Raw genomic sequence first — 19,518 nt, forward strand, 5'->3', positions numbered from 1 at the left:
AAGTACAAAATTCCTATTAAGTTGAATGAGAGTTCTGTCATTGGACAATCATAAATGGCCAAGTTGCATTCTGGGAATGATTTGTGGGCTAATTTCCTGCCAGTTACAATCAGAGGTGTTGTTATGGAAGTCAGAGGCCAGAAATCATTCTTGGTTTTTTCCCTCTGCTTGTCTCCCAGAGATTTTTTTTAAAAAATGTTCATGGTTTTCATATTTTAAAAGCTATGATGAATTGCAAGTAGTCAATTTTATGAAATAATAAAAAGGACTTAGAATGTAATGGTGTTTATTTGAATTAAATGAGTTGCAGAATGATGCTGTAATGTTTACTACATTTAAATAAATTATAATTAAATGAAAATGCTGTATAATTGGGATGAACAGAACTCTACCAAAAGGCATCCCTGATTAAGCAGATTCAATGGTGGTATTATTAGCATCTAATCCTACATAAACTTAGGCACATGGGTAAATATATTTTGCGTAAGTGTTTGTAGTTGTTGTTTTTAGGGGTCTTTATTGATAAATAGTTCACTGCTACATGCACGAAATGAGAGTATTCGAAAGATTTAGTGAGTCACAGTACACTTCCCACATCAAATTGACAGAAATAACTGGAGTGCCTGTACCCCTTTATTTTCTAAGAAACTAAAAAAAAATCACTTTCACACAAACAAAAAAATACAGGGTAATGGAGGATTGAAAAGTAGACTGGGCACAGAAAGGGACTGCATAAAGGGAAGGAGCCATAACATCTTGCCTAGATCTACTTACAATAAATCAATCATCACCACGTGGTCTAGAGAATTCATATTTTGAAATTTATTCGATTACTTTCAGCTGTTAGTCAGTAAATCTATCAGGTGTTCAATTCAAGGAATAGGTCTAATTCTTAGTATTCTATTAACAATTCTTTCCAGGGTTCCAGTTTGGCGGCAGACATAAGTTAAGAATGGCCCTTCTTTGCCACAGATAAAACAGAAACAATTTTGATTTTCATCTCTAGGGTTGCACCTTTAGAATTCACACTGTGGGACTTAAAACCATTTGTTTGCTCGTATTGGGCCAGATCATGGGTTGTCCTATTTGCATCTGCAGGGGAGTAAAGGGGCATAAGGTGGTCTCTTATCTCCCTCCTGTGGACTACATGCATGAGTTACAGTGTAAAGGAGAGGGAGCTGCATCCCTGGGGATACCCCTCCTCTTTTCCTGAAGAAAAGCAGGGAGGCATGGGAAGCGTGTGGCACTTTGCAAAAGCACATCAGCTAGTACAACTGTCCCTGCTAGGAGAGGCAAGCCATCTGTGCCAGTAAAGAGCTGATGCAGATTACCTCCTGTCTGCAGCAAGGAGGGAATCAGGGATTGAATTGTGACTCTGTAGTTGTGAGTTGGTCCCTTGTCTGCTCATGCACCTAGGTGCAGCCTCTTACTCAGGGCATGTGGGAATGCCACAATCAAGTGTGTGCAATTTGTAAAAGAATTAGGGTGACCATATTTCTGAAAGAGAGAACAGGACACTGCATATGGCTGGCCCAAGGGCCTCTCCTCCCCCTCCCCCTGCACGGGTGGGACCAAACCACTCACCTGAGCCCTGACTCCTCCTCCCTCTTCCCTCCCCCTGCACAAGGCTATCACTGGTCATTAGTGCTCTGCCTGCCCCCCGCCCCCCACCCCCCATCCCTGGTCACTCCAGCCTTGCCTCTCCCCCTGCACCGGGCTGGTCTCGCCCCTCCACATGTTTCTCCACACCGCACTTCTTTGACAAATGTTGGCAAGAGCAAAGGGGACAAATGCTCACTTTTGCCAGACAAAAAAAGGAACGGCTGGGGCAGGGCTTAAGAAAGGGGCTGTCCCGGGCAAAACAGGCCATATGGTCACCCTAAAAAGAATAGATTATCAGAACAGCTGAATCCCATGAGAGTACCATACAGATGACAGTGGGTTTCTCAACACACAAGTAGTGTGTCCCCTATTGTATAGGGAAGGTGATATACACAAGCAATCTACCATGTAAATTGTGACAGTCTTCTCTGGTTGCGAGTAGAGAACAAACGCATCACAAGGGGGGCGTCTATTCATTGTTGCAGGTCCCACCTTCATTTCAAGATCTCTGCTCTCATTCAATCTATGAATGTCATGGCCTTTGTTTTTCAACTGTACTCTTGTGCTATCTCCACATACTTCTTATGTTATCAGTTACGAGTAAATGGATAAAGATCTTTTGTATTAAAGGAGAGGACACTAACATACCTTCTCATACCAGATAACATACCTTTTCTTACTTTCCCTTTTTGTGTTTTTTTCTAAGACTGCCCTACGACGCAGGTAGTCGTTCTGGATTTCGTTGTATTTTGCAGTGTGCTCTTTGATCAGATCAGTAGTTTTCTTGTGGTGTTTCTTTACAAGGTCCTTCATTTCTTTGTAGTGCTTCTTCTGAAGTTTAACAAATGACTTCTGTTGTTTTAGCTCCTCAATAGTCTGTGCTTCCACTTCTGCAACAATAATCATGGGAACTGCATCATTTTTCTCTGATTGAAAAGAAGCCAAAGCTCTGGATGGGCCTCCAATCATAAAATTTGAAACTGTGCAAGCCACTGTATTTAACTGAAATCCAAAGATAACCTCAAATGCAGTTCTGTCCTAAGGTACAATGCAGTCCACGGGTAAATACTGTTACTTGTTCCTTTCCCACTCCCTTCTCTAGGTAACAGTTTGCATAAGGACACATTTTCATACTAGTGCACAAGGCTTTAGCTGTGCTACACTTTGACAAGTTACTTCTATTTTCAGCTGAATGTCCAGGAGGATTGTAAAACTAAAGCTTCATGGACCAAACTGAAAATATACCTCTTACTACAGCAGAATCAATGTAATCTTCAAAGAAGCTGAACTAAAGGGCTTCTGAGCTTTGGAAGTGAAGAATGGACTTGATGTCCTCAAGAAGCTAAGCCAACAATGACATTCAACTAGGTACGATGAAATACAAGCAGTGTATCTTATTATTAGGAGTTATGCCATTGACTTCAGGACTGGGCCCTACATTGCACTGATAGCTACACTATCACGGGTGGATCTCCAAAATCTCCAATAGTAAGAGTTCTAGTGTATGCAAGGCGCTGGCATTAAGCCATCTAAGTTTGCTCAGAGCCAGTCTAGGTGATATGGTGGTCAGAATACTGGTACATTCCCTGCATTCAGACTCTGAATACAGACGCTCCCCGGGTTACACAAACCCGACTTACGCAAATCCAGACTTCTGGAAAAAGTTCCGTAAGTTCCGTAAGCTTTCTTTTTTTTTTGTTTTTGTTTTGCATAATTGTTGGGTATACGTTCCTGACTTACGGAAAATTTGACTTACGCAAGGTGTTCCGAAATAGAACGCTTGCATAAGTCGGGAAGTGTCTGTACTCCCACCATTACTAGCACAGGTGGTAGTGCAACAGAGGGAGATATTAAGAAAAAGCTCCCTGTAGGGACCCAATCCTACTCTCATTGTAGTCAATGGGGGGTTTGCCATTCAAGATGCAGGATTGTGTCCTAAGAGAACAAGTCCTGGTATGTACATTTGCCATAAAGTTCTTTCAGCAATAATCAGACAATGAAAAGTCTACACCAGGTAGCCTATTTTATGAAATGTACGTATTCCTGGACAAAACCTACTGCATAACACCTGTATATTTATTACCTGTTAGGACACTCTGAATAAGATCTTCAGTTTTTGCAGGTGCTTTCACAGAACCTGGAAGTAAAAGATATTATTGATTTCAATTCTTTTTAAACAGAAGTCACATGTTGCCTGTAGAAAAATTATATATATTCTATATCATTATTGAGTTGACAGAGCATATACAGTTGTGTAAACATTCTGAATAATGTGAGGAAATACATTTTTAGGTACCTTTCACACTGCCCAAGAGTAGCAACATGGATGTGTATCCCAATTCATAGATTATGTATTAATTATATTGATTACTTGAGAATTCCAGTTATCACTTTGAGGGTTGACAGGTTCTTGTCCCAAGATCAGGCTCAGTATTAAAATTACTGTAGAGTTGGGAGCCCCGATGTACACAGTTGCAACACTCACACTATAGGAAAACTTCTGTATTCATAATAGTTTATTAACACATTTAGCAAAGTCACAAACACTGCAGCTCAGTAAGGTAGATGGAGATAGTACAGAATGTCCAGCTGCACATCCATATACTCACACCATTTCTTGCAGAACAGTGTTAGCCATTATCTTCCTCATCACCACCACCTTCCTCATCATCACCAGTGGCCATCATCCTGGCATCTCCCAAGGACTACACCTCTCTCTCCTATTGCCCGCAGGCTGGGATGCATGCAACTTGTATAATATGTTACGCTGATGCCTAATCCACATGCAGTAGGGGCTTCTCCCCTCTTCCTTATTTGCATTTCCTCATCATACTAATGTTGAGGTGCCCTTCTCCTATTGGTTAGGACATTAATGATCTCAATTTATTATCATATATGTTGATTCATTAACAGGGCATTCTTGTGATCAGACATCTGCGGATGTTAGCTCATGTTCATGTAGTTATGGTAAATTCTGAGAAAATTTCCCCTTAAACACTTTATTCTCAGTTCCCCAAAACTTGGGGGTGACCATTGGGCCATTTATCTGTGCCAACATTCATAGGCCTGAAGCTTTATGCTAAGTGCTGAAGCTAATGGCGTACAGGGTACAGGCCTGTAGGTTCCTTGCATTACTGCTGAATATAATAAATGTGGAATATAATGAAAGCAAGTCAGTGAATATAATAAAGGCAAACTAGCCCTATTGTCTACAGAGGCAACACTTGTATCAACATCATACAACATAACACAAAATAAAACACCCTAGCTGAGAGGGATGCCACTGAACTCAGTGGGACCAATCATGTGAGTAAGGTAAACAGGATTTGACTAATGGTTAGTACAACACTGGTACTTTAAGTGAGAGTTCAAAAGTGCTTTAAAAGGGTCTGATTCAACTCCTCTGAAATTTGTGGAAGTTGGATTGGGCCTGCGATGAACAATCAATAATTAAATTGGAAATAATGTGGTTTTAGAATTCTTTTACAAATAGATATATCAATACAAATGTATGCAGGCCTCCATTTTCAAAGAATGAATTTTAAGTGTACAGTAAAAGATAAATACATGTACAAATAACTGGACATATTTTTGTAAAAGCAATTTAAGAGTCTACCGCTCTTGGACATAAGGAACTGTTGTGCAAATGACCTTGCCAATAATGGAACACTCAGCTGCACGATTACAGAATATTTTGTTATTTTCAAAACTCAGGAAAAATGTCTGTGTTTGCATCTGTGCCCCCTTCTTCATTAAAATACATGTCCTCTCCTATTTACCTCTTCCTTTGAGTGGCCAAATTGCTTCTCAAGTAACACAGGCCCATAGCCAAACCAATAAAAGTGTAGGCGTGGGTGTTGAGATGATGGGGCAATTGTTTTGGAGGATCTGAGACAGGAGTAAAAATGTACATTTCCCAGGATAATGTGCAGGGGGGGATTATTATTTATTTAGCATTAACAATGTGCTTGTGCTGTATTAATATATGCAAATGAAGACAGCCCTTAAGACATGGCAATTTAAGAGACAGAGGCATGTAAATATTCAATAACAGAAGATTGGTCACCCTGGGACATCCAGAGGTTGGCATAACAAACTCACTTCTGGAAGAAGTGAGATTTTAGAAAGCATATGAAGCAAGGGACTTGTGTACTTTACTGTAAGACTAGGAGACGTTCAAAACATATTGCTATTATGCTTATTAACATAGAGCCAGGTATCAAAAAAATGCTCAGTACACAATATAGAGGTCCGATTTTCTACACAACTCAGCTCCATTTAGGCACCTTCATGAAGTGGCTAGATTCTTCAGACCTGTTTAGTATTCCATTGTTCTCAAGATCTCACTCCACTGGCACAATAGGAAGTGTTGGGCACTGCTGAAAACCTGGCCCATCAAGTTTAAGTGCTGCACTGGTACTTAAGATTCACAAGTAAATACGAAAGTCATGTTCATACTGGATTCTGCTCACTGCCTCTCCAAAGTTCAAGGAGTTCTTGTCTATGAGTGTGTTTTATGATTATTATTATTTTATTAGAGCTGCCAATTAATCACAGTTAACACACGCGATTAACTCAAAAAAATTAATTGCGATGAATCGCACTTGTTAAACAATAGAATACCAATTGAAATTTATTAAATATTTGTGGATGTTTTTCTACATTTTCAAATATATTGATTAATATTACAACACAGAATACAAAGCCTACAGTGCTCACTTTATATTATTTTTATTACAAATATTTGCACTGTAAAAATGATAAACAAAAGAAATAGTATTTTTCAATTCATTCCTTACAAGTACTGTAGTGCAATCTCTTTATCATGAAAGTGCAACTTACAAATGTAGAATTATGTGTAAAAATGGAGATTATTTTTGCTACATAACTGCACTCAAAAACAAAACAATGTACAACTTTAGAGTGTACAAGTCCACTCAGTACTACTTCTTGTTCAGCCAATTGCTAAGACAAAGAAACTTGTTTACATTTATGGGCGATAATGCTACCCACTTCTTATTTACAATGTCACCTGAAAGTGAGAACAGGTGTTTGGATGGCACTTTTGTAGCTGGTCGTGCAAGGTATTTACATGCCAGATATGCTAAAAATTTGTATGCCCCTTCATGCTTCGGCCAACATTCCAGAGGACATGCTTCCATGCTGCTGATACTCATTAAAAAAATTATGTGTTAATTAAATTTGTGACTGAACTCCTTGGGGAGAGAATTGTATATCTCCTGTTCTATTTTATCTGCATCCTGCCATAGATTTCATGTTATAGCAGTGTTGGATGATGACCCAGCACGTTTGTTTTAAGAACGCTTTCACTGCAAATCTGACAAAATTCAAAGAAGATACCAATGTGAAATTTCTAAAGATAGCCCCAGAACTCGACCTAAGATTTTAAGAAACTGAAGTGACTTCCAAAATCTGAGAGGGACGAGGTGTGGAGCATGCTTTCAGAAGTCTTAAATGAGCAACACTCCAATGCAGAAACTATAGAACCCAAACCACCAAAAAAGAAAATCAACCTTCTGCGGATGGCATCTGACTCAGGTGATGAAAATGAACATGCATTGGTCCACATTGCTTTGGATAGTTATCGAGCAGAACCCATCATCAGCATGGACACATTTCCTCTGGAATAGTGATTGAAGCATGAAGGGACCTACGAATCTTTAGTGCATCTGGCATGTAAATATCTTGTGACACCGGCTACAACAGTGCCATGAGAACACCTGTTCTCACTTTCAGGTGACAGTGTGACAAGAAGTGGGCAGGATTATCTCCTGCAAATAGAAGCAAACTTGGTTGTCTAAGTGATTGGCTGAACAAGAAATAGGACTGAGTAGACTTGTAGGCTCTAAAGTTTCACATTGTTTTATTTTTGAATGCAGTTATTTTGTGTACATAATTCTACATTTGTAAGTTCAACTTTCATGATAAAGAGATTGCACTACAGTACTTGTATGAGATGAACTGAAAAACACTATTTCTTTTGTTTTTTATAGTGCAAATATTTGTGATAAAAATAAAGTGAGCACTGTACACTTTGTATTCTGTGCTGTAATTCAAATTAACATATTTGAAAATGAAGAAAAAATCTAAAAATATTTTAATGGTATTTTATTATTGTTAACAGTGCAATTAATCACACAATTAATCACAATTAATTTTTTCAATTACACGATTAACCATGATTAATTTAAATTGTTTGATTGCCCTGTATTTTATTATTATTATTTATTATTTCTGTCTTCATCTCTTGTATAATCATGATTTGTTTCGCTCCAATGGTGACTGCTTTTCAGGCATAAGTGGATAGGTATCCTTCTGGAAGAAAGAGGTTATTACTAATGCCGTGAAATAAATAATAATAAGTGTTGCAAGACAGGACAATTTTCCCCTACTCATTTTATATGGCTTTTTTTTTTAAATGCCAAGCACACACAGAAAGTGTTATTCAGCCACGTCTTGGTTTTGTTTTTTGTTTTTTAAATAATTAATGTAGGAAAAATGTGTTTAAGTCTTTTACCCGGGGTTGGTTGACTATGGACAACCTGAGTTGCTGGCTTCGTTGTCAGAGAAGTGGAGTGACTTAGTCCATTTTCTGCTGGTGTTGGTCTGGGCTCATTATTAGCTTCTGATGGTGCATCCCCCTGATCAACCTAAAGATACGGAATATTTTACATTACTTTTCCAAATAGGTATATACATAATAAATACATGCAGGGGGAAGGGGAGGGAGTTATTTATTTCCAGTCCAACCTTCATGCCTCTTTTGATCCTGACATTTCATACAGGTTTTAAATACACTGCTCTAAAAGAAAAATCTGGACTTAGTAGCTTCAGTTTTCCATTGTATTACAGTTCATTGTTGCAGATTAACTTTCAGAAATACAGCACATATCTTACTGAACTATTACTTTAAGTGTACTTTTGTCTTGTATAACCACAGAATTTTTTTTTTAACAGGATATAATTCAGCTGGGTAGTTTTCAGCCACCAAACAGACAGGTAATTTACTCATTTATAATATGGAATAGTTAGCAATATCAGAGGTGAAACTACATGGAATCAGCATTGTGCTGCATCATAAAATCCTTCTAGAAGGAAGCAGAAGGCAGCAGGAAAATACAATTCAGATCCCTATTATGAACAAAATATGTGTATGGAACTGCTGCTAAATTTCATAGCTAATTTTACTAGATACACATGACAGAGTAATTATTCACCAGCTCTCTAGACACACACGCATACTTCTTATCCCCAGGATATAATATTCTCATAATTACACTCAACAGAGAGCATATCCACAGTACCTCCATCCTGCTGAACTCTACATAAATGTGTCTCTGGTATCCAACTCATCTAAGCATTTTCCACAGGTTTTCCTCCTTGCCAGTTCCCTTATGAACACCTTGCAGTTACTTGTGGATGTCAGGTTTACAAAGACATACAAGCACTCCATGCTCAGGGAGGAGGAGGAGGGACTCACAGCTCTGGTAAGCTATTTGGATCTTCAGACGGCCAAAAAGAGTCTGAAGATCCGGTTGCCATGGCACCAGCTGAATACAGTCCTGGCTTGTTCCTCAGGCTGCTTCTGTTTCACTCTTTGAGGATAATTAAATTACAAGCAGAAGGAGGAGACAGCTCTCAGAATATCCATCTGCCACTCTATCAAGAGGCAACACAGGTTCTGGTATAATTGTTTTACGCTAATTACACAGCCAGTTTACTGCAACCTGGCTCAACAGTCATATTACTTAACACTTTGTGTACTGTGAAGGGATCTCTGTCTCAACATCTTAATTCTAACACCGCTATACAATGGGATACAAGGATACCACCGCCATTGTGTCTATCAGGAGATTCAATCTATTCCAACCACTTCATTTATCTCATGCATAAGCAAAATATGATCTGAACAGTGATGTGCGTGTCCACTTTCATTCTAGAATGATCCTGTTTTTGGCAGAACTCTTGGCTGGTTTTATTTTTTTTCTTCTTTAAACACTAGTAAAGAAAGTCACATTCAATAGTTTAATAAAAAGTGCTCTGCTAGTGAGAACTTGCACTGCATGAATGATTAACAAAAATAAAGCTAGACTTACAAGCTTGCATCCCAGCTTGCAAATTCATGCATGGAAAGCAAGGAGCCAATTTTGTGTGTGCAGGTTGATATATGCTAATAAAATTCATGCAGCACTGCACCTTGTTTTCAAACGATTACCATGGCTGTTCAGTTTTGAGCACCAGAGACATTTGTTTCCAGAAACTAAATCGCAAACGTGAGATAAGTTCAGGAAGTGAACAAAGAGCCCTTTTTTATGTAACAAGCAATTGAATCTTGTTATAAAGCACTTGCTCTTCTCCTAATTCATGACCACCCACAATTCTTAAGTGAATGTGATTTTCCCTTAATGGAGAATATCACAGGCTATCTTTCTTAATACATTATGCATTCTACCCCCATATTTTACAGTTTCAGTAGTGAGGTATAAAAGAAACATTAGTTTACAGGGAATCGGCAACCTTTCGGAAGTGGTGTGCTGAGTATTCATTTATTCACTCTAATTCAAGGTTTCATGCGCCAGTAATACATTTTAATGCTTTTAGAAGGTCTCTTTCTATAAGTCTATAATATATAACTAAACTATTGTTGTAGGTAAAGTAAATAAGGTTTTTTAAATGTTTATGAAGCTTTGTTTAAAATTAAATTAAAATGCAGGGCCCCGTGGACTGATGGTCAGGACTCGTGTAGTGTGAGTACCACTGAAAATCAGCTTGCGTGCCGCCTTTGACACAAGTGCCATAGTTGCCTATCCCTGGTTTACACCCTATGCTTTGTCATACCTTTAGTAAAAGACTGTGCTTACTTAGCAAAGGTTAGTGTTCAGCTGGGAAGAGCAGTCTTATACAGATGCATTGGATTGGATTCTGTTTTACTATACACCAAAAAGTGGCACTGTAGCTACCTTCCACTCTAACCACATCTGATGTAAGGAGGAGGGGGGATCCTCTCAGAAGATCCCCTATGCCTGACCTCATTCTTTCTTGTAAAAGGGACTTTACACCAGCAGCATATGTAAGGGCAGGACCCCTTGTGCTCTGACTTATGACAAGGCTGGGTGACTCCGAATATGTGAGCTATAATCAGCTCCTTGTAGCCACCACTCTCCATCCTGTCTGGATGTAGTGGAGATTTCAGGGTTACAGTCTCTGTTCACTCATGTCTGTGCATGTCAATAGCAGAGGGGTTTTTAGGAAGGATCTGAATAAGCAGAGAGTAGCGGCCAGGGTGCCAGCCAGTGGGTTGGGATGAGGGAGTGGGTTCAGGGTGCAGGCTCTGGGAGGAAGTTTGGATGTGGGAGGGGGCTCAGGGCTGGAGTAGGGGGTTAGTGTGAGGAAGGAGAGTGGGGTGCGGGCTCCAGCTGGGTTGTGCTTACCTCAAGTGACTCCCGGAAGCAACTGGCATATCCGGCTCCTAGGCTCAGGGGTGGCCAGGCGGCTCTGTGCGCTGCCTTGGCCAATGGGAGATGCGGAATCGGCACTCGGGAGAGGGGGAGCAGCGCTTAGAGACCCCCTGGCCACCCCTGCGTCTACGAGCCAGAGGGACGTGACAATTACTTCCAGGATCCACGTGGAACCAGGGCTGGTAGAGAGCCTGCCTTAGCCCTGCTGCGTCGCCAACCAGGCTTTAAACGGCCTATTAAAATCTCCTGGACTGGTTTCAGTAGCCACAGAGAGATCGATTCCGATTCTGGGAAACTCCCGGCCAATCCGAGAGGGTTGGCAACCCTACCTGTGGCATGGCTGCAGGGAGAAAGGCACAGGGGCTAGTTACATGGCTCTACACCGGATGAGGAATCCTCATGCCCAGGAATCTCCAGCTGGGGACCTGTGAGTGACTTCTGCTCCCTTTGTGCCATATGAGCAAAGGGAGTGGAATGGGGCAAATACTCTGCCCCATAAAATTGCTTCCTTACAAACTATTTTACACAGGCACATTAAAAAGTATACTGGACTTTTACAGCTGTATAGCTATAATGCACAATTAAAGTATTAAAATGCTTCTAATTTTACAAAATATTTTTCTGGGACACAGCATTTTAAATACAGTGACTTTAAGGTTTGCAGTGAAGGAAGATCTGGACTCACGTAGTTGCCTGTGATCCAAAACTGAGTATTCATATCATGTTCAAATATGCTTCTTTTCTGAAAATAAAGTGCTACATATTGCAAAAGAAATGATCAATTCTGTAGCTAATTCTCCTACTTTGCTGCTTTATTCCTGGATAGTATCATTTCAAATCTGTATCTGATTCAAACTGTGAGTACAATTAATTATTAAGTAATTTCTGTGGTTGCTAGCTTATGATTTTTCTGATTTTCACACCTGAAGGTTAACCTCTAATATCTCATTGAAAAATTGTCTATTTTCCTTCATCAACTGCTGGCAAGAAGCCTGATTATATGCATCAAAGGGAAAAAAATTCTATGCTAGGAAACCACTCATCTTTGGACATAATAGATAATCTTACAAATATAGCCTATATATTTGAAACTCCATTTAACAAAATTGAGTGGACACACGTTTGTGTGTGTGCAAATCTGGCAGTTCGACATAGAGTTACCCTTGTAAGTGTGATTTTTATGAGCAAACATGCGTGTAGAAAAGTAACATCTTTCATTCTGAAACTCTTGCCCAAGAAGTTGAACACAACAACATAGTATGAAAAATACAGAAAAGTTCAGGAATAAGAAAAATACACTTTTACTGCTCAAACCATTTCAGATTGATGAGTGCAGCCCTAATGCCATGAATCTTACCCAACATGTATGTGTACCAAGACATGATAGGAATGGGACACTTAAAATGAAACTTAATGTTGCAAGTTTGCATGTATCTCCTGCCACTGCATCTGTTTTGCTAGTTTTATTGATAAACGCAATACCACAATCATGCCACTTTCCTACCTCCAAAAAAACATACTTCTCTCCCACTGTAAAGTAAGTGACTTTGCCCTAAGAGATTTTAAGCTGTTTGATGTATGAGAGCATTAACCAAGACTGTTTGCAGCAATTTAACTCCCCATCTTTCTGTTAGCCTTTAATAAGTACTTTCTGATAATATTTTTCTTAGACTAACAAATAAGTGATAATCTTGTCCAAATCAAATACATCTTCACTTTTTAAGCAAAAAATTACCTCTAGACGTGTGTAAGAGATTATGTTAAAAAAAGATTTTGCTACTAAAATAGGATTTCATGTGTAGAGCGTCCTAGACAAACTGAGATACTATTGAGTATTTCAGTGTCCTCATTCAAGCAAACTTGTGAGACTGTACATAATAAAGAGACAAAGATGCAAACTGTTGGCCAAGGAACTGTAATGACTAACTCATTTGATCTTATTTGGGGAGTGTATTCTTGGCTACAAAAGTGAGTTCAGTTCAGCTTTTATAAGGGAGGATCCAGGAAATGGGGCAGGGGCAAATAAGGGACTGTGGAGACCCTGTTTCCCGGCCTTCCAGGAATCAGGACTTAACTGCTTGTGTTAAATACCCTTTAACTCATGTGATGGACCTAGAGTGTGACACAGGAATTGTTTAAAATCTAATGCTGGGATTTTCAAAGCCATTCGGATGCTCAATTTCTAGTAACATTAATGAGAATTGGGAAGCCAAATTCCAAAGGTGGTTTTTAAACCTTCACGTAAATACAACTACAATATGAATTTACCACTGAAAATCAGTACATAATTGTCAGAGGCCCCCAGGCATGCACAAAAATACACATATGCCTACTTATGTTTGTACCATCACTGTGCCTGCACAGGCAAATGTGAGTTTAGTCTTATAAATCCATGGTACACCCACATCTTGAATACTACGTGCAGATGTGGTCACCCCATCTTAAAAAACCCCACCATATTGGAATTGAAGAAGGGCAACAAAAATGATTAGGGGTATGGAACAGCTTCCATATAAGGAGAGATTAATAAGACGGACTTTTCAGCTTGGAAAAGAGACGACTAAGGGGGGATATGATAGAGGTCTATAAAATCATGACTGGTGTGGAGAAAGTAAATAAGGACGTGTAATTTACTCCTGCTCATAACACAAGAACTAAGGGTCAACAAATGAAATTAATAGGCAGCAGGTTTAAAACAAACAAAAGGAAGTAATTCTTCACACAATGCAGTCAACCTGCCAGAGTATGTTGTGAAGGCCAAGACTATAACAGGGGTCAAAAAAGAATTAGATAAACTCATGGAGGATAGGTCCATCAAAGGTCCAGGATGGGCAAGGATGGTGTCCCTAGCCTCTGTTTGCGAGAAGCTGTGAATGGCCAACAGTGGATGGATCACTTGATGATTACCTGTTCTGTTCATGCCCTCTGAAGTACTTGGCATTCACCACTGTCAGAAGACAGGATCCTGGGCTAGATAGACCTTTGGTCAGACCCAGTATGGCCATTCTTATATATTCTTAGTGATAAGTGCTTTTGTAAACAAAGGCACAAAGACCAGAGGAGGGATAGCTCAGTGGTTTGAGCATGGGCCCGCTAAACCCAGGGTTGTGAGTTCAGTCCTTGAGGGGGTCACTTAGGGAGCTGCAGCAAAATTCAGTACTTGGTCCTACTAGTGAAGGCAGGGGGCTGGACCCAATGACCTGTCAGGGTCCCTTCCAATTCTATGAGATGGGTGTATCTCCATATTAAATGAACCCCTGAAAATCTGGCTTCTACAAAATTACAGTTAAACTAGAGCAATAGGTCTAAATTCTCATTGACACAAAGGACTTTACACCACTCTGTCAGTTAAATGCAGCCTTATAGTAGATGTAAAGGGGCCTTTGTGTAAATGAAAATTGGGCTTGTAATGTGGTAGAACATCAGAATTTGTGCAGGATGTGAAGAGAATCTCTCCTCCTGTGAGGACAATACAATTTTCAGAGACCAACTGCTGTTAAATAGAAAGCCCTCAAAATTTTCAAAGAAAGTGAATGATATAATCCTCTCATTGGGACTTGGAAAACCACACAATCAGAATGCTAAACAACCATGACGGGCTGTGGTTGGTTGTTTTTTTCCCACGTGTTGTGTGACATCCAACACTTTTTCGCTGAAGACCAGATTCTGACGCCCTTACTTCATTTGACCACGCATAACCCTATGGACTTGAAGAGGATTCCACATGGAGTACAATATATACAGTGTAAGTGTATCAAAACCTGGCCCTTAGATAATGCGTGGAATTTTGAAAAGTCTGTAAGTGACTGATGAGCACAAGTCCCACTGACTTTCAGTGACATTCTAAATCACGTAGATGCTTTTGAAAATCCGATCAAATATATGAAGTCTCCCTTACCTCTTTCTTTACCTCTTCTTCATCCTCCAGTGTGAGTGCTGCCAGCTGTTTAGCTCTTTGTTCCATCAAGTTTACATATCTAATTGGATTGGATAATGCTTCAATCACGTCTGGAAATGAAGTAAACATTTCAGGTCAAAGTTCCTTAATCTATGGTTGTAGAGATCATAAGGTGTTAAGAAGGTGCATAGTTTTTCTTGAAATCTATTATTCAAAGTTATCAATTGAACATCAGAATCTTCAGTGAATGTGTGACTATGCTGTCATACCAAAGACATTAACCGTGAAACCCCATTTATGGAAATATACATTCTGCACATGTTTAGGCCAATATGTAGGTGAGAATTTTAATCCCTATTTTATTACTGTGAGAGGTATTGGGGGAAGAAAAGATAGGAGAAATGCTGCTGCTTTGAATGAGTTTCTTTTGTCTCTCCTATATACTGTGTTTTTAAATTTATGTCCAAAACACTTGGAGCCTGGGATAAGCACTCTTTGGGAAGAGTTTTAGGATGGGATTTTCTAGCCTGTTCAGCATTGGCCCAACTCTGCTCCCACTGAAATCAATGCTAAAACTCCCAACGCTTAGTTAGGACAATGTTGAGCGCTTTTGAACCCTTAAGTTCACACTAAAAATTTTTTTAATTGCACATTTGCAATATGATCTTGAAAAAACACCCAGGTTTATAAATGACTCAAAAATTAAGTACATCATTTTACTTTAAATCTCACAGTCACTGCATATTGTTTATATTACAAAATCCCAAGACTCCTGACTTCCTTAGGGCTACCCAAAGTCTGCTAGGAAATAAGTACTTAAGGCCCAATCCTGGACTGTGATCCATGCCGGCAGCCTGCAGACTATTACACCAGTTTTACACAGTGGTGTTTCAGGCTCCCTGTCACAAACAGATCGAGGAGGTTCCAAAGACTTGTGTATTTAATTTTACCTTTGCAGTTCATAGTTGGGCAGTTTAATAGTTACCTGCATAAGTATCGGGTACGTAGTCTTTAACCTCTATATACACAAAGACTGCTGGCAGCATCAAAGGCTGGTTCCGCTCATTCCTCAGACAGATGTAGTGATAGCCTGGAATATAAGAGCAGCCCAGTCCAGAATGTAAACTCTGTCCAATGTAATTATATTATTATTCATTATTTATATAATGTCCAAGTGACCTAGGTGCTTTAGAGACCGTGGGACGCCAAATCCTTACTCAGAAAAGTTTACAAGCTACACAGACAACATACTGACAAGGGAGCAGGTGAAAGGTGCATGACAGCTCTATTAAAAAAAATCTTTTCCCCTTTATTTTTAAATTATTGACAAATTTCTTGTTTTTTGGCTCATGTCAATTTGCAATTTGATTGGAGCTGGGCAATTTTTTTTTTACGAATATCCGTCAAATGAAATAAATTTGGGGATTTGACATGAATTCGCCCAATAGTTTCAGCCAAAAGTAATTTGGGGATAAAATGGCTGGAGGACGAGGAGATGGTGGTGGTGCTTTCCTTATAACTCTTAGCTAAATGCTTAGGGCACTCACTGGAGATGTGGGAGAGCCAGGTTTAATTTTCCCTCTGCCTGACGTGGAGCAGAGATCTGAACGTGGGTCTCCCATGTGGCACAAAAATGTCGCTGTTATTGCTGCTGCTGGTGCTAGCCTCTTTATAGCCACTATCTGCTCCTCCTCCTCCGGCTGTTTGGTGAATTCAGCCCTTCAAACATGCTTGAAATAAAATGTTTTGGGTCGAATAAAACTTGGTTCCTTTGACTTTTAATGATTTTTTTCCAATGTGCCCAACTTTCTCCGCATTTTTTCATTTCAGTTCGACCTGGACCGAAATGATTTTTCAGAAGTGCCAGTGAACAAAAGAAATCAGTTATTTCCCTAGCTCTAATTTACACAATTCTTTGAACTTTTCTTATTGTTTTCCAGTTAGTTTGGATTGATTTGGCTTTGCAACCCTACTTTATTTTCATTTTAAATCTTTGTAAGTACTTCTGGTCCAGATACTCAGAGAGCTGCAAAATTAATTAAAAGGAATCAGGATGCCGTAATACACACACAACATGAATATCTGACAACAAAAAACCCAGAGACTACCAGAACAAATGACATGGCAACATATTTAAAAAGACCAGAGAGGATGGATGAATCCTTCACATTGGCTAAAATTAAAATATACCTACAATATGAGCATTTGCAGGCAATTTTGAAAGTGTGAAAGGATGAGCCAAGCTGACTGTCCCATGAGAGCATGTTTCACACCCTCAGTGTTTCCACCCACCACAGCTAAAGCTTCCTGAGCAATCGACCTAAGAAACAATGACTGAAAAGGAGAAATGTCAACGAGGACTGCAACCCCCCTTTTTTCAAAATGGTATCATGGCTATAAAACTGACCAATAAACACCAACAACTGCTTTGTATGTTTTAGTTCTGTAGGTTTTCTTGTTTCAATCTAGATTTAACTTTCAGGTGATTCGGGTGTTTCTCTTCTTATGGATGGTATAAACATATTCAAAATTATTTACTTTTTTTAAAAACAAGGTTATAACTAAAGCTGAAATAATACAGTACCAAATTCGGTGAATTTCTCCATTGGCTGCCTACGCTGAGATAGAGCCTCAGGTGGCATAAATTAGCATAGCTGTACTGAAGTCAACAGAGTCAGCTGAGGGTCTGCCATGTTGGTTCTCTTCACTACAGCAGAGCCATAATCTTACCTGGTCGAATTGCTGAGACAGGCAATATCCGATGTCCGATAAACTTTCCTCCTTCTTCGTATACTGCTATCCTCAAACATGCCAGAGAAGGCAGAACCACCTACAGGGACACATTTGGTACAGTTATTGGCTGTCTGCTATAAATAAGAAAAGCCCCTTCTGCATACAAGGCATATAGCACAGCAGAAAGATAAGGCTCTAGTGAGCTAATAAAGGGTTCTATAGCCATACTAGGAGTTTGCCATACAACAGGTCAGAGGGCATACAACCCGTGTACGAAAATAATTCTGAAATGATCATGCTTCAGTCAAGTAACAGGTGGCAGCACATTTTCTTTACAGGCAAATAACTCATTGATAGGGAATGTTTGGAACGGCCAGATCTGAAGCTGAGAACTTACCCCTACATTTTCAAAGCAGCATGTGGATCTTTAGCATCATGCCTCTCATCAGGCCTGAACGAGGCTTTGAAAATGTAGAGCTTAGTGACAACGTATGAGGTGAAATCATGAGAGTCACTCAGAACCGATGTGTCCTAAGGACTCCTTAATTAATTAAAGCAGGGCACTGATAAGCGCATTAGTGCTGATAAAACCAACAAATAACAAATCCATCAATTGGTGTGTTTTAAGAGGGAAAAGTCTGAACAGGTTGCTAGATCTTAGTTATTTAATTACACAAAACATCCTGACAGGCTGAATAGATTGAGGCAGTTTAGCATGCTTGCATAATGCCAGTAATAGTACCCTTCGTAAGTGCTTTCCCTTGCATGCCTACACCTAACACAGCTCTCCAGTGCTATAGCCAGTGCTTCAGAACACCTATCCTGCCTTTCACTGATCAGGCAAATGATGTTTACTGGACAGATGAAGCCAGGGCAGAGATGAGTATGCCTGGGATGCTAACCTTAGCCTCAGTGAAAAGTCCTTCAGGGTTGTACTAAGTTCCCAGGGTTGCTACAATGGAAAGGCCTTGGTGGTGGAGGAAGAAATACATTAAAAGACTAGAATAGTAGTAGTCCAGAAAGGAACCTGCACTAACTTCATAAACAAATACATGATGTGATTTATTTTGAAAGAGAGATTGCTCTGGCGATATATTAAATAGCGTGTCTTTCCCCAGGAGGATGGGTGATTTGATAGGAAATCAGTCTGCCTGTGCAAGAAGGATTACTCTTTTCCTCTATGAGGTACGATATGTGAAAGAACCGAACTTGGAAGGTCTGTCCCTTTTGAAAGCATTTGTTCATGGGGATCTATATTCAAGACACTGGGAAGGCCCAGGTGAGCTAGGGCCTAGATTTACAAAGCAGAACACAGTGAAACAGGAGCTTGCAGCTCCCAGTCCAACAAGGAATAATGAGACATTTCCTATCACCTAATTTATTTCTGGCAACAGACATATCCCCCAATTCTTATCCCTGGCATATGGGGATAGTACAGGGGTATGTCACAGAGCTGTTGAGCACGACATCATCAAATATTAACCCTACAGGGCTCTCTAGTGGGATGCAGTCTTTTGTCAGATTGGCCATGACCCACAGCTGGTTTTTCTCAGGCCATCAGACAGAAGGGCTTGCTTGCTTGAGTGGAGTCCTAGAAAGGCAGTCTCTGATTTCATCCTCGAAAGCTCTGTGCCACTGGATCTTTTCTGCTCACAAGAACAGGGACCCAGGAGTTTGGACTGTCTATGTCCCGAAACAAGGCCTATTTGAAACCAAAACTGTGCGTGGCTTTGAATGAACATTCTTACCTTGTCTTAAATTTTAGTAAAGACCCAAATCCCACAAGTAACAGACCCTACCTTAATT

The 19,518-nt window shown here is 39.8% G+C and overlaps 1 protein-coding gene across 2 annotated transcripts in view; it reads right to left on the bottom strand.

Moving 5' to 3' along the window:
* PLCB1 (phospholipase C beta 1) overlaps window positions 1–19,518 on the bottom strand; it is a 645,127-nt gene that overhangs the window by 119,139 nt on the left and 506,470 nt on the right. For both annotated transcript variants that reach the window (XM_075064491.1, XM_075064492.1), the window contains exons 21-26: window positions 17,710–17,809; window positions 15,965–16,069; window positions 14,980–15,089; window positions 8,141–8,273; window positions 3,686–3,739; window positions 2,273–2,492 (exon numbers count right to left, since the gene is read on the bottom strand). In XM_075064491.1, the coding sequence (XP_074920592.1) occupies window positions 2,273–2,492; window positions 3,686–3,739; window positions 8,141–8,273; window positions 14,980–15,089; window positions 15,965–16,069; window positions 17,710–17,809 (722 nt within the window). The remainder of the gene's footprint in view (window positions 1–2,272; window positions 2,493–3,685; window positions 3,740–8,140; window positions 8,274–14,979; window positions 15,090–15,964; window positions 16,070–17,709; window positions 17,810–19,518) is intronic.

The sequence above is a fragment of the Chelonoidis abingdonii genome, chromosome 3 (assembly GCF_003597395.2).
Source record: "Chelonoidis abingdonii isolate Lonesome George chromosome 3, CheloAbing_2.0, whole genome shotgun sequence".
Taxonomy (NCBI): Eukaryota; Metazoa; Chordata; order Testudines; family Testudinidae; genus Chelonoidis; species Chelonoidis abingdonii.